General features: G+C 36.1%; 1 protein-coding gene across 1 annotated transcript in view; it reads right to left on the bottom strand.

The window, feature by feature from the left end:
• The window catches only part of MPP5 (membrane palmitoylated protein 5), a 70,258-nt gene that overhangs the window by 3,391 nt on the left and 51,734 nt on the right, over window positions 1–15,133 (bottom strand). Inside the window, 6 exon segments of the mRNA XM_027570191.2 lie at window positions 5,538–5,648; window positions 7,272–7,474; window positions 8,162–8,329; window positions 10,799–10,870; window positions 11,441–11,512; window positions 13,262–13,445. Of these exon segments, the coding sequence (XP_027425992.1) occupies window positions 5,538–5,648; window positions 7,272–7,474; window positions 8,162–8,329; window positions 10,799–10,870; window positions 11,441–11,512; window positions 13,262–13,445 (810 nt within the window).

A 15,133-nucleotide genomic window follows, 5' to 3' on the forward strand; every position in this document is an offset into this window, starting at 1 on the left:
AACACTCCCGGTCAACCCAAGATTTAATAATCTAATGTTCTGGGGGAATTAACTTGGCTGTAAACTGCTTCTCTGTTTTCAGTACACCAAGTAGGTTTTAAAGATGCAAAAAAAGTATTCTAAGAAGAGTTTGGGAAATGATACAGAGCAGGCTACTTTAAAACACTGGGTAAAGGAAACAGCTGTTTCACACAGATGAGCAGGTAGTAAGGTAGGGTGTGAAACTTACACAGAATCCTCTGATTACCAGGGACATGTGTTCAAGAAAGTAAAACTGCCCCCAAATCACCCATCAATGAAGAGGACTAACTCAAGTCCAAATGTCTCCGATATAAAAGTCACACACCAATACCATATTGGACCCACAATACAAAACAACTTATTCAGCTGGCTGACCTTCTTTAACAGTAGGAAAACATTAAAAATACGACAGCTCCGGCCTGTCCTGAGGCAGTTTCTTGTGTGGCTAATTTTCATTCTGGAATGTTGTGCATCTGGCTGTGGTACACAGAATCCTTTGTTTCCTAGGGGACTCTATTACACCATTATAACTGAACACACTGTAACATTCTTGCTAAAGCTTAGGTCTACTCAAATCTCAAGACTACTTAAAGAACATTCCAGAAGTCAAAACAGAATCTAAAATTTGTGGTGCTAGAGTTAAAATGTAAAGCCCTACATCTCACAGAGATTCACATAAAGAACCAACCCACCTAGTTTTTATCAAATTTAAGGCATTATTTTGTCTTTTGCTAAAATGGCTTATAATTTCCTATTTTTTCAAATTACAATTCATGACTAAGATAAACAAAATTGTTTTTGCTCAAAAAGTTCTGGACTGAAAAAACTGGCCTACAGGCCAAATTGACTGTAACAGTTCATACTATCAGTGTACCACTCTCAGGCCCCCATTCTAGCAGAGAGATTCAGAGTACAATCAGATTAACTGATTATTTACATTCTGCATCCAGTGAGAACACCGTCACTTTCCTGATTAGCACAATTTCATAGAGTTAAAATTGAGGACTTGTTTTTATTCAACACTTCTACTGTATGATAAAAAGCACTACTGGAAATACCAAAGGAGAGGAAACATAAGTGGAATAAAAAGGCAGTAAGATACACTGCCCTCTGTACACTCTTACCAGTGTGCATGGAACGTGCACCCAGACAGAACCGATGCTGGGTCATAAAATAAGGCTGAGAACATTTCTGAAAGATTCACATCTTTATAGACTATGTTCTCTGACCACAGTGGAATTATAAATCAGTAAAATATTTTTTTAATCTCCCAATCTGTGGAAATTACATACTTCTAAATAACCCATCTGTTCAAGAAGAAAATGACAAACATGAGAAAAGACATGAGAAAAATGAGAAAAAACATAATGTCAAAATTTGTAGGATGCAACTAAGGAACTGCTTAGAGGGAAATTTATAACTTCGTTTTAGAAAAGAGGGGCGCCTGGGTGGCTCAGTCGTTTAAGTGTCTGCCTTTGGCTCAGGTCATGATGCCAGGGTCCCGGGACTGAGCACCCCATTGGGCTCCCTGCTCGGCAGGGAGCCTGCTTCTCCCTCTCCCTGCTGCCCCTCTGCTTGTGCTGTCAAATAAAATCTTAAAAACAAAAAAAAGACGTAAAGATCTAAGTTTTCTTCAGAAACTAGAGCAAGTGCAAATTAAAGCCAAAGTATAAGTCAATTAAATAGAAAAGAGACAAATAATAAAATTAAAGACAAAAGGCCTCCAACTTTTTTTTTAAGATTTATTTATTTGAGGGCCCTTGGATGGCTCAGTCGGTTAAGCGGCTGCCTTCAGCTCAGGTCATGATCCCCAGGTCCTGGGATTGAGCCCCACATCGGGCTCCTTGCTTAGCAGGGAGCCTGCTTCTCCCCTGCCTGCCACTCGCCCTGCTTATGCTTGCTCTCTCCTGTGTCAAATGAATAAATAAAATCTTAAAAAAATTAAAAAAAAATTTATTTAAGAGGGAGAGAGCACATGTGAGAGCAGGGCGGGTGGCGGGGGGGGAGAGGCAGAAGGAGAGAGAGAATCTCAAGCAGACTCCTGCTGAGTGTGGAGCCTGACACGGGGCTCCACTCCATGACCTGAGATCATGACCTGATCCAAACCAAGAGTTGGACACTTAACTGACTTGAGTCACCCAGGTGCCCCTCCACCACTGACTTAGTTCTTCTTCTAAAGTGTTTTAGTTATTCCTTTTAATTTCCATATAAATTTTAAAAATCATCTTTTAACTTTCTATAGAAACACCTGCTGGGATTTTTCTTTTTTGGTAATGGCTTTCTTGAGATAGAATTCATTTACAATTCACCTGTTTTAAAGTGAATGATTTCAACTGTTTTTACTATAGTCACAGAGCTGTGCAATCAACACAATTTTAGAGTGTTTTCATCTCCCTCTCCCCAGCCAAAACCCCCATATCTATAGGAAGCCACTCCCCGTTCTCTCCCAACCCCAGCCCTAAGCAACCACTAATCTACTTTAGGTCCCTATAGTTTTGCCTATTCTGGACATCCCATAAAACGGAATCATTACAATATATGGTATTTTGTGACTGGTTTCTTTCACTTACAGTGTTTGCAAGGTTAGTCCATGTTGTATCATGTATAAGTACTTCATTCCTTTTTATGACTGTTTTTTGAGATTTATAATAAAGCTGCAGTAATCAAGACTGTGATATTAGCATAAATACAGAATAGAGTCCAGAAATAATCCCCACCCTGCTTCCTGCTACATATTTGGCCAGGTCATTTTTAAAAAAGGTACCAATGTAATTCAATGGGAAAAAGGATAGTCTTTTTCAAGAAATGATGCTAGAGCAATGGAATATCCTCCATATGTGTTATAAAACAAAACAAAAACAAAAAACACCAAACCAACCACCACCCTTACTTCACACTGAAAAAGATTAGTTTGAGAGATGATAGACCTAAAAGTAAAAGCTAACACGAGAAAGGTTTTACAAGAAAACATGGGATAAAATCTTTATAATCTTGGGGCAGGCAAGTTTTTTTACACAGTACACAAAAATCGTTAACCATAAGAAAAAAAAGTGTGCTTCTCTAAAACACTTCTGATCTTCAAAACACAAAACATATCATTAAAAAAGATAAAGATTTTGAGAAAATATTTATATCCAGAATATATATAAGAATTTTTAAAATTCCGTAAGAAAACAACCCAATTAAAAAAAAAAAGACATTTCATAAAAGAATATGCCTAAATAACTACATGAAAAGATACATTAGTCATCAGGCAAATGCAAATGAAAACCTTAATGATAACACTTCACACTTACTAGAATGGCAAAAATTCTTAACAAACCGACAAAAGCAAAATCTGGTAAGGATGTGGAACAAATGGAACCAAAGTGGGAACAAATGGAATCAAACGGATTTAAAAACAGTTTGGCAGCTTTATACAGTTAAAATATACACTTACCCTTTGATCCAGCAATTCAAGAGAAACAAAAACATAGATGTCCACCAAAAGACTATGAATGTTTACAGCTGCTTTAATCACACCAGCTCAAAATTGGAAACAACCCAAATTTTTAACTGATGAATATATTGTGATATACTTAGCTCATGGTATACCACTCAGCAATACGAAGGTATGAACTACTACTGTTAGACGCAACGTTGATGAATCTCAAAAACATTATGCTGATCAAAAGCCAGATATCTGCAAACTTAAACTCTATGGTTCCATTTATATGAACTTCTAGAACAGACAAAAATCTATGCTGACAGAAAGCAAATTAGTGATTGCCTAGGGAAGAATGGAGGGGTGTTAACTTTAAAGAAGCATGAGAGAATTTTCTAGAGTGATGAAAATGTTCTAAATCTCAACTGGCATGGCAGTGACACAGGTATACGTTTTGCCAAAACTCACTGAATAAAACGCACGCATTTTATTGTATATAAAATAATTTCAATGAAGTTAATTTTTAAAAATTAGAGAATTCTCATTAGAAAATCAAGCATACTGTAAAGTTTTAAACCATTTTGGTACTGATTAAGTTCTTCCTCTAAAAATATGTATTAATTGGTATCTTTCTAGACCTTACTCAATTAGGGATAGCTAATTCAAAATAAATAATAGGATAAATAATCCCGTGAGAACACTATCTGAGACTACCAACCCAAAGAAAGTTGCCTAACCTGTTTTGGAATGGTGTATAGCCCTTGCATGATACTAAATCCTTGGAGAAGAAAAACATAACAAAATAAGTGCATATTAGAAAATAGAAAAATTAGGCTGAACAAATAGGAGGAAGTCCACTCTAGTCCATCCTTTTCCTTAAACAACCATGGTATTTGTGGTCTACCAAAGTAGTTACTGGGCACTTAGTTTCATAGTTTTGTTTTCTTTATTGTGATCCCCCTCAAGAACAGCCAGTGACCATGTCTCATTTTTTTTTTTTTTTTGGTTGCAAACATGGAAAAGGGTGTTGTGAACACTACTTTAGCCAGCCGACCTATTTAGCCTAAACAAAGCAACCAGAATTAAGGCTCATCATGTAGGATGGGAAAATCCCTGATTGTCTATTGCCTAAGACATTAAAAATACAACCTTCATACATAGACTGAATAAGAAATATAAGTAGATCGATAATGGAAAAAGATCTATCTTGGGGAAGAAGAAAGAGGGTTGGTGGCTATGGTGTACAGCCAAGAACCATGGGAAAGGAGTGATATGCTTTTACTGACTTTTAAGGATCTTATAAAGAAGTGTGTTACGATGTGTGCTTATGGCTTTTAAAGAGATTTAGAGAGAGCAAATGAAATGAGAACTGAATGATTCCTCTGAAAAACAGAAATATTTAAGAAATCAGCAAAAAACAAGAAAAAGTATTTGTTACTTCAATATAGTAAGTCACTTGACAGTTTTCATTTCACACATTTAAATAAAGTCAATGCTTTCGGATTAACACATTAATATAATTTTATTATTAATAATGTTTAGTAAAATTGAACTACCCTCAACCATGTCCAGCATCTAAAATAATTTTTAAAAAATTTACCGTTTCAGATCATGTGAGAAGACCAAAGGGAGAAGACAAACAGAACATAAATTTCAATCAGAGAAAAGCAAGAGCACCCAACTGTGGCTCCCTACATATGCAGAGTATCTGCAGAAAAAAGTGGGTAATTCCTAAGAATCTGCAGAGAACTTTTTTCTTGGGAGTAGAGGGCAGGGGGTTACGTAATCCCTACTGGAAATAACACAGACCCATGTGAAGAAGATTAAGGATGTTTCAAGGAATGCCAAAGGTAACCATACATTTGGGGTAGCTATGGGGAATGTGTGGGGAACGAGAGAAGGCCCCTGCTTTGGAGAGCTGCCACAGTCCAGCCAGAGGCAACAACAGCAATTTTGGGAAAAGTGATATGGCAGAAAGAATAATCAGTTTGAAAGCTCAAGCTGATATAGCTTTTAAGCACTGTGACATGTTATGTCATGACTGTTTCATGTTTACTTTCAATGGAACAGTACAACACTATAATAACTTTACCTTTGGATTCTTGCCCTCCTTGGCCAATAATGCCCGAAGTCTTTCTTGTGAAGGGGGTGCAATGAAGATAATATATGGTTTCAAGTCTGAATTCCGGAGAGTCTTCAAGGACTATTTAAACAAAAGATATTTTGGATATTTACAATAATTTTCATTATTTAACTACTTCCCAATAATATACTTGGAATAATAATGTCATTTAAAAAAAAAAATCGGGGGCGCCTGGGTGGCTCAGATGGTTAAGCGTCTGCCTTCGGCTCAGGTCATGATCCCAGGGTCCTGGGATCGAGTCCCACATTGGGCTCCCTGCTCCTTGGGAGCCTGCTTCTCCCTCTGCCTCTCTCTCTCTCTGTCTCTCATGAATAAATAAATTAAAAAAAAGTTAAAAAAAATTAAAAAAAAAATCGCCTATGAGTGTTTCCAAACATCTGTGTAACAAACAATTCACAGTATTTCCAGATCCCACCATTCACTGTAAGAATATATTGTGTACCTGGAACACACAAACACACAAAATTAGCTTACCCTGTTTATATAATGAAATAAAAATGAATGATATTGAAGGTCTACAACTGTGATGCTAAAATATCCTCTAATAAGATCACATAAAGATTATAAATAACCATATTCAAAATCCATTTTGGAGGAAGTAGAAATAAAGCAGTAATGTTACCATGTGCCAGGGTCTAAACGCAAGGAGAATAGAAGAGAAACTACACACACACACACACACAGTTCTGGAAAAGTACACCTGAAAGCAGCCAGGGTCTAAACGCAAGAGAAACTACACACACACACACACACACACACACACACACACACACACACAAAAGTACACCTGAAAGCAGCCAGGGTCTAAACGCAAGAGAAACTACACACACACACACACACACACACACACACACACCCCTACACACACACACACACACACACACCCTACACACCTTCTGGAAAAGTACACACACACACACACACACACACACACACACACACAACCCTACACACCTTCTGGAAAAGTACACACACACACACACACACACACACACAACCCTACACACCTTCTGGAAAAGTACACACACACACACACACACACACACACAACCCTACACACCTTCTGGAAAAGTACACACACACACACACACACACACACACACACACAACCCTACACACCTTCTGGAAAAGTACACACACACACACACACACACACACACACACACACACACACACACACACACACCCTACACACCTTCTGGAAAAGTACACACACACACACACACACACACACACACACACACAACCCTACACACCTTCTGGAAAAGTACACACACACACACACACACACACACACACACACACACACACACACACACACACACACACACACACCCTACACACCTTCTGGAAAAGTACACCCGAAAGAAAGCAGACTGTTTGAATTAGGAGACTGGTTTTGATCCTGCCTTTGCCATTGCATGACCATGTGTTCCTAAACTGAAGCACTCTACCAAAACAGGGATTACAGGAACATGCCCTTTTCTATCTAAAAACATTAAGAACAATGTGCTTTGATAAATATGTTAGCCCAAGTAATATAAGGAATTCTGAAGGCATTTAGTAATTTATACTTTTCTTAAATCAAATGTTTATAACTGAAACAGTAGAGACTAAGCTCTTTTGTCCATTAAAAAACATAGAGGATCAGTGGGGGAAAAAATGTATGAGAACTTTATTTACCTGTGTACGAAGACTTAAAAGACATATTTTGCCAGAGTTGATCACTTGCCGTACTGAATCTATGCTGGTTCCATACAAATTTTTCTCAAATTCACCATGTTCGATGAACTTTCCAGCTGCTATGTCTGCCTCAAATGCTTGCCGTGATACGAAGTGGTAATCTCTACCTGCTACTTCGTGGTCTCGCCTACTCCGAGTTGTATCTAGGCAAACAAAATCAGGTAAAAATAATGGGCATGGATCAGAGTAAGGTTGGGGGATAATTCTGCTAGTCAGGGAAAATTTCAATTTTGTAATACAGATGAAATGTAAAAAGATGAACTGAGGAAATCTTAAGAGCCCATGTGTTTAACACTGATTCATTTTATTTCTAGACTGAGAAATGAACAAAAATGTTTTAATATCTTAATAATAGTTATATTTAATTGCCTTAACACATGTTATGCTTACACTTTAAATTACTTCTGACATTTAAAACACTGCCACTCATCTTTTCCTAAAGTTTATTTCCACAAAGATTTTTTTTTTTAATCCTCCCCACCCCCCAGGTATTATATAATCTAAACAGAACTTCTATGTTCAGAGATTAGGTCTAAATTTTTGTCTTCTGCATCAGTTTAAAAAACCAGGAGCTGATTCCATATTGAACAGGGAATTGTAAGAAGCCCAAATTGAAATTCATTTAGAAAATAATTAGTACCATAGGAAAAACTGAAGTTTCTCAATAATCACTATCTTGAGTTACAAATTTTCAAAAGATTTTATTAAAACAAAGTTCCTCTTTCCTGGGCAAAACTGTTTTGATGAATTGGATGAAAAATTTCCCTCCAGTTAGGTTCTAAGGTGGTCAACTGAAAAGCACAGGAAAATGAGAATGCATCCAAACTTACGAGGAACTGCAGATGCAAAGCGGTCTTTTTCTTTGTTCATGAGTCTCTGACGCAATTCATTCTGGCCACAGTTCTGTGGACCAATCAAAATGATAGGTCTTTTCCTATTTGCTGGCTGATGATAAAGTGACATTTCCTCATAAGTTAAGATTTCTTCATTGTCATAATCTTTGAAAAAGAAAAAGTTAAGCCCTTCAGACAGAATGATTGCCATGTTATAAAGATATAGATCTTCCAAAACAATTGGAAAGAAGCACAATTTATTATTAAAAACGCTTAACTTTTTGAATCAAGGTAAGTAATAACTGGGTAGGATTATATGAATATTTTCCAATATCAATATATACTTCCCAATACTATGAAAATAAATCAGACGATGTATTAATCCTTCTAGAAGCGTTTATTGCTTCTCATTTTTTGTAGTTTGAATGTTTTAATACAATAAAACTACTTGTACTGCTTGTACTGTAAAATAGCTAGTTGGCAGCCCATACTCTGACAGAGGGTGGGGCACCAGGGGAGGAACTAATGAGAATATGGTCTGTCATTTTTGTAAAACGGGGATACTAATACTATACTTAGGGGGTTGGTTTAAGGATCAGACACAATATATATGCTAAGCACAATTCCTGGCATAGACAAATATTTAAAATAGTAGCTACAAACTAGTGTTATCAGAGAAAGTAGGAACACTCTTCTGTGATTATAGAACTTGAAATCAGTTTGTGCTATCCAAACTTGGAATACTAACCTGATGTCACGATTCAACAAGAGGTATAAATTGTGACAGGTGGGATAACATTCCTAAAGCCCATAATCCAGATGAAATCAGAGCTGTCAAGTGGTAAGAGACAAAGCCAGACAACGAGCAGCCTGCCATCTTCCCACTCCTATTACTTCCCCTGACCAGGAAGGAGCACAGATGTATAATCACACTCAGCTGTAAGTTCCGTTGGGGGCAGGCAATCATCTCAGTCTTGCCAGTGCTTAGCACAGAGTGCACAGTAGGAACTCAAACTGTATTTGTCTAAATTCTAGCTCTCTATTAGCTTTAAGAACTTAAGCAGATCTTTAATATCTGAACTTCAATTTATTAATCTATAATCTCAAGGAATTTATTGTGAGACCTAAAATGAGGTATCTAAAGCATAAAGTTACTGCCCCTGGAAGAGAATGGTTATTATAAATGATAGTTGTTATTATTAATAAAAATATTCATTATGATGACACCATTATGAAAAGCAATGTAATTCCTGCCCTTCCCAAAATGCTGTGCCCTCTGAAAAATCAGAGTTCTTTCTTGTAACATGTACAGATTATGACAGCACTTTTATTTATAAAGACTTAGTTATACATCTGTAAGCTTCGGATTTGCAGGTTTTCTGTAGCATAATAGCTATTAGAGCAGAACCAGTTTAGTGTGTTTCAAAGAATGAAGGAACATATTAATCACTTACCCAAATACAGAGGAAAGGATTAAAAATTCAATAAATCTTAGCTATACAATGTTTCAATTAGTATTAAGGATGTTTATTTTGGGAAAAAAGTAGATTGAATCTCAGATTTAGTTTTAAATGGAATTTTTCAATAATCTGTAACATTTTATTTTCATGTTTAATTTATGCTGCCTAAAAAAAATATCTGAAGGTATTGAGAGAATAAGCCTTATAAATTGTTAGGAGTGCCTTTGCTTTATTTATTTGGCTTCTTTCTGACAAGAACCAAAGCAGGGATAGCAAATTCTAATGCACATAAGGACCAACCAAGAAGGTACTGAGAAAAGCAGTAAAATCAGGTTGAGTTTATAATAACTGGATGTGGTGGAAACTGTTGAACTAAGATAGTTGAACTAAGTGTGTCTCTCTCACTAAAAGACAACAGTCATCACTCAGGTCCAGCAGACTGCTGCCACTTGGGAATACAAGCCCCATGTTATTAGAGTCTTTGATAAGAAAAGATGCTACACTTAAAATTTTTTTTTAATTTTAGTAATAAAAAACTGTATGTGCCTGACTCAGCCAGCAGGTAGCAGGTTCTGTGGAATGGGTTGCCTCAGTGACATGAGTTATTGTGGACAAAATACTCATTTTTACTTAAAATACAACCATATTGTTAGATTTTGTTAGAGGTATGTATTAATTTCACAAAGAATTTAAGTAGCAAAAACAGAGAAAACTATCAATATAACACTATATAATGCCACACTGTACTTTAATTTTTATGCCAGTTTTTCTCTAAGTTCAAAATGCTGCACTACTCATAGGATTCCAAAAGAAAATACTTCCTGTGAAATGACTTTCTTAAGCATATGTTACATTAAGAAGCAAAACAGGACTAGAAATATAACTCCCTGAAAACAGCAGTTTAATTTCTTTCAAGTGTTAGATATGGACCTTTTTCAGATATAAATCCAGCTGCATCCAAGAGTAGAACTCACCATCATTTTTTTTGGGCGGGGGGGAGAGCAGGAGTGGGAGGGAGAGGGGCGGAGGGAGAGGGAGAGAGAGAATCTTAAGCAGGCTCCACGCCCAGTGAGGAGCCCAACTCGGGGCTTGATCTCACAACCCTGAGATCATGACGTGAGTGGAAATCAAGCGGATGCCCAACTGACTGAGCCAGCCCGGTGCCTGAACTCACCATCATTTTTATTGGCATTATATAAAACCTTTTTCCTCTTCTTTTTATTCTTCTTTGCACACCATAGTTTTCCTGTTGAACAATTAAAGGCATAACTGTAAACGTGATACTTGTTTCCTTGAACAAAGCTACATATTTCAAATTGAAAACTCAGTTTTCCATTTAAATTTATAAACACTTATTGTTGTATAGAACTATTTTTCAGTGAAATAGTTATAATTTTCCATTAGTCTCACATTACAGATGATCTTTAATTCTTATATCTTGTCCTTTCTTTAGAGTTCTAAGATAATTAGTATTGCCTCTCATATCGCTCTTACCATGAATACATCTTTTTTGACAGTTCTAACTGATACGTAAATTTTTAAAAAAGATTTGAGAGAGAGAGAGAAGGAGTGAACTAGCATGAGCAGGGGGAGGGGCAGAAGGAGAAAGGGAATCCTAAAGCAGACTCCCCAGTGAGTGAGGAGCCCAATGTGGGGCTCGGTCCCAGGACCCTGAGATGATGACCTGAGTTGAAATCAAGAGTTGGCTGCCTAACCGACTGATCCACTCAGGCGCCTCCTGATACGTAAATTTAAACATAGTTCCAGATGGAGACCCAAGAAACCTTTCGTTAATGTCAAATATTAAGGGTCTAACCTGATTTTTCTGGCTCCTTGTCTTCTTCTATGGTTTGCTTCATGGCTTCCCTTTGCTGCTGAAAGCTTTTCCCTTAATAGCAGGAAGAAAAGAGAGTAAAATTTAAGACAAAAGAATGTAAGTTTGTTCTTTAATCAAGTGGAAAATACCAGAAGTAACTTTTCATTTATATTTCCTTTTAAATCTTTCTGCCACCATATGAGAGTATGTCAGCTATGATTATAAGCCTCCAAATGTTTAAAGTATTAAGTTTCAACCTCACTATCAACCAATCCTAGGACATGTATTACTAGAATATAGACATATCATCTATCAGAAAAGATAAGTAATAAATCAGTGTTAGAAAATTTAATAGTTCAATTTTTACAAAGCTTTCACTGTGCACTTACTAAGTGGAAAGTACTATGCTGGATCCTGGTTCTGGATCATTTAGAATTATCTCAAATCAAACAAATTAATTCCAGGAGTTAACTTTACAAAATATGTGAACATTCATCACTTTTTGATTTTAAGATACCACTCAACAAATTCCCTTGCATTTAATATTTTCAATCCCTTTTTCTTCATATGTACGTGTATGTTTTAACGATTTTTTTTTATTTCTACCTTTAAGCTACCAGTGATATAAATAAATGAAAAACATACAATGTTTTTCCTGTCAGAATTAAGATCTTAATATAGGAGGCTCTCAAGGTTTTTGATTTTCATCTTCTTTTCAGATATCTACCTTAAAATCAAATGTATTTTTTCTGGAGGATAAAAGTGGTTTTACTTAGAAAATTTGGATTAGAGTTCTACTTTTAAAATTTTTATATCCAGTTCTTTTTGTATCAAGCCAAGGATTTCTTGAAATCAATAAGCAAATTCCATCTATGTTGGGATAATCTGTAGAATTTAGTGCATTTCATAAGAACACAAGCAAAAACATTAATACTGAGTTTGGTATACATAAGAAGTATTAAAGATAAACAGGTTATCTTTAGGAGCTATACAGATTCCATTCCTAGTAAAAACAAGTAACTATGATGAGAGCGGAAATTTTAAGAGCATTAAAATTTAAAAATAAGTAAAAAATTTTTTTAAATATCTGATTTTGACAGATTCAGAAAAAATAGGGAACAATAATTTTGATCAGTTACACTTTAAAATGTTTAAAAACATTAAGTCATGTACTTCTATGGCACATTTTTATAGTACATACGTATGTAGACTGTTGTAATGGCAGTAGACATAAATGGGAGGTGGACAATATGACCTCTTAAATCTTCTAACACTTAAAACCATCATCAAACTCAAATTAAGGTGGATCCATTTATTTGTCCTATAAAAAGACTTACAAATGATATCACCCAAATCCCCTTAATGCATCTTTCAGAAACTCAATGTCATCAGTCAATATACTCTAGTTCTAAATATTTATGGGCTAAGGCTGGCATGATGAGAAGATATCAAATTGATATCTGGTGCAAGCACTAAGTAGAACATGATGGCTACTCAATACTCCAGGGATTTTAGAGGAATGTCCCATGTCTGTTACTGTGAAGAATCAAGGGTATAGCATCATCCTCTAAAGTTAATATAAGAAGCCCATTCCTCATTCTCTGAAATATGACTGAGTATAGACAAAATTTGTTTTTAGCTTTTGGATTTTAAAACAGAAGATGTGTAGCTTTCTGTAACCTTATTAATACACATAAAGACCCAACTGCATGAAAAAGTAATTACATCCTTTTTTAAAAGACATGAAAAAGTGAGTTTTTCTCTGTGAAGGCTTGTATTTTAAATGTTCTTTTAAATATGTTCTACTGTATTGTCTTTTACCTGGAACGAGCCCAGCTAGAGGCTGATTATCTTCATCCCCTTCCCTGTAGGCTTGCCACCAATTTGGATCTTCTTGACTGATGACATGAAGTATATCCCCTTTTTGAAAAGACAGACCTAATTCTCGACATGGAACATAAGGGTCATCTGAGGGGTCATAATCAAAATGAGCTTTCACATGGATCTAAAAGATAAAAAGGGTAAAAAATCAAAATAACAGTAATGATAAAATAACAAAATATTCAGCGTAGACATTAAAACGTTACAATTTTTCATTAGTGTAAAGCAATTATGAGTTGAAAGCAGGGAGGTTTAGTTAAGTAACAGCAGTATTTTCTCAGGCTTCTGTTTTCTTCAATTAAGTTCATCTCTCTGTTGACTGCAAACATGTACAAGAGTAAAAAACAAAGAAACAAAACCATACAAGAGTACGCAGAGCATTGCACTGTTCGCCACTAACAAGCCTGACGTGCTCAGGGGCCTCAAAGGCTTGAGAGAAGCAGGAGGGAATGTAACTGAGACCCCTTCACCCTCCATTCCTGACCGTTGAAAACAATGACTCTGCAATAAGGTATGTCATTTCTAAACCACAACCACCCGGAAAGGCAGACTAAACCTCACCGCATCTGTCCCTTTCATAGAAGAGGGTCTGTTTCCCAGGTGCTGTCATCCCTTCCTGAATACACGGTCAATGTTAACTGTGTCTTTGACTTCTCTCAGTGTTTCTTTCAAAGGGATGTGTTTAGGTTCATAAACAATCACACCCCCAAACTGCTAAAATTATCTAAATCAAATTAATTTTTTTTAAAGATTTTATTTATTTGACAGAGAGAGACCAGCGAGAGAGGGAACACAAGCAGGGGGAGTGGGAGAGGGAGAAGCAGGCTTCCCACCAAGCAGGAGCCCGATGTGGGGCTCGATCCCAGGACCCTGGGATCTGACCCGAGCTGAAGGTAGACGCCTAACAACTGAGCCACCCAGGCGCCCCTAAATCAAATTGATAAAAAATTCCTGTTGTGTTCTATTTGTAGGCTTTGAAATTTAACTAGTGGTACAAGTTATAATTTTTGCTAACAATGTATTTTTGCATATCAAAAAATGTGTTAGACTTATAGCATTAAAGGTAGGTTAAGAATTCACATGAATCTTCTTGAAAGCTAAGTTACTGCTTATATTCTTTCCTCCAGTATACCTCCATAAGATATAACAAAGTCATCTTAATTCTAAGAAGTTATAAAGGAATTAATATTAATATTCTTTTGAACTTCTCCATCTGTAATTTTCATCCCATCTGGTTAAGTGGCATGTGGCCATTTCCAAAATTTCTAAGTAGTCCATTTTTGTCTAATGAAATCCAACACCTGAACACAATGAGTATTTCTGCTCCATATAGATTAAACTGCAGCTCAATGAGCCAAGCAACTGATTGACATCCTAAGAATTTTCTAATTCAGAGTCCTTTTCTATCCAATTGTTACTTGTCTTTCCTTAACTAAGAAGCCTTTTACCCTTGCCAAAACTGAGGCCACCTATCATAAAGATAATACTGGTCTACCTCAAAAACTGTTTTATGAGAAGACAGGATCTTTTTTCAGCTCCTAAAACACAAAATCGACTATTCTCAATGATAGACATGAAATTTGATAAAATACTTTCTAAGTGATAAATACACATATGTATCTCTCCATAATAAGGCATAACTAAGAATTCTCATGAAAGCAGCAGCCTCTTTCAGAAATTATGCTTGAGGGTGTCATTAAATACTTTTACAATTTCAGAAAAATATATTACTACCGTAAAGAGGAAATGAGGAAATCTAATTCCCAATATATACAAATAACAACACTGAGGTAAAGCAATCAAAATGATCCA

Source organism: Zalophus californianus, chromosome 6, assembly GCF_009762305.2.
Source record: "Zalophus californianus isolate mZalCal1 chromosome 6, mZalCal1.pri.v2, whole genome shotgun sequence".
NCBI classification, from domain to species: Eukaryota; Metazoa; Chordata; class Mammalia; order Carnivora; family Otariidae; genus Zalophus; species Zalophus californianus.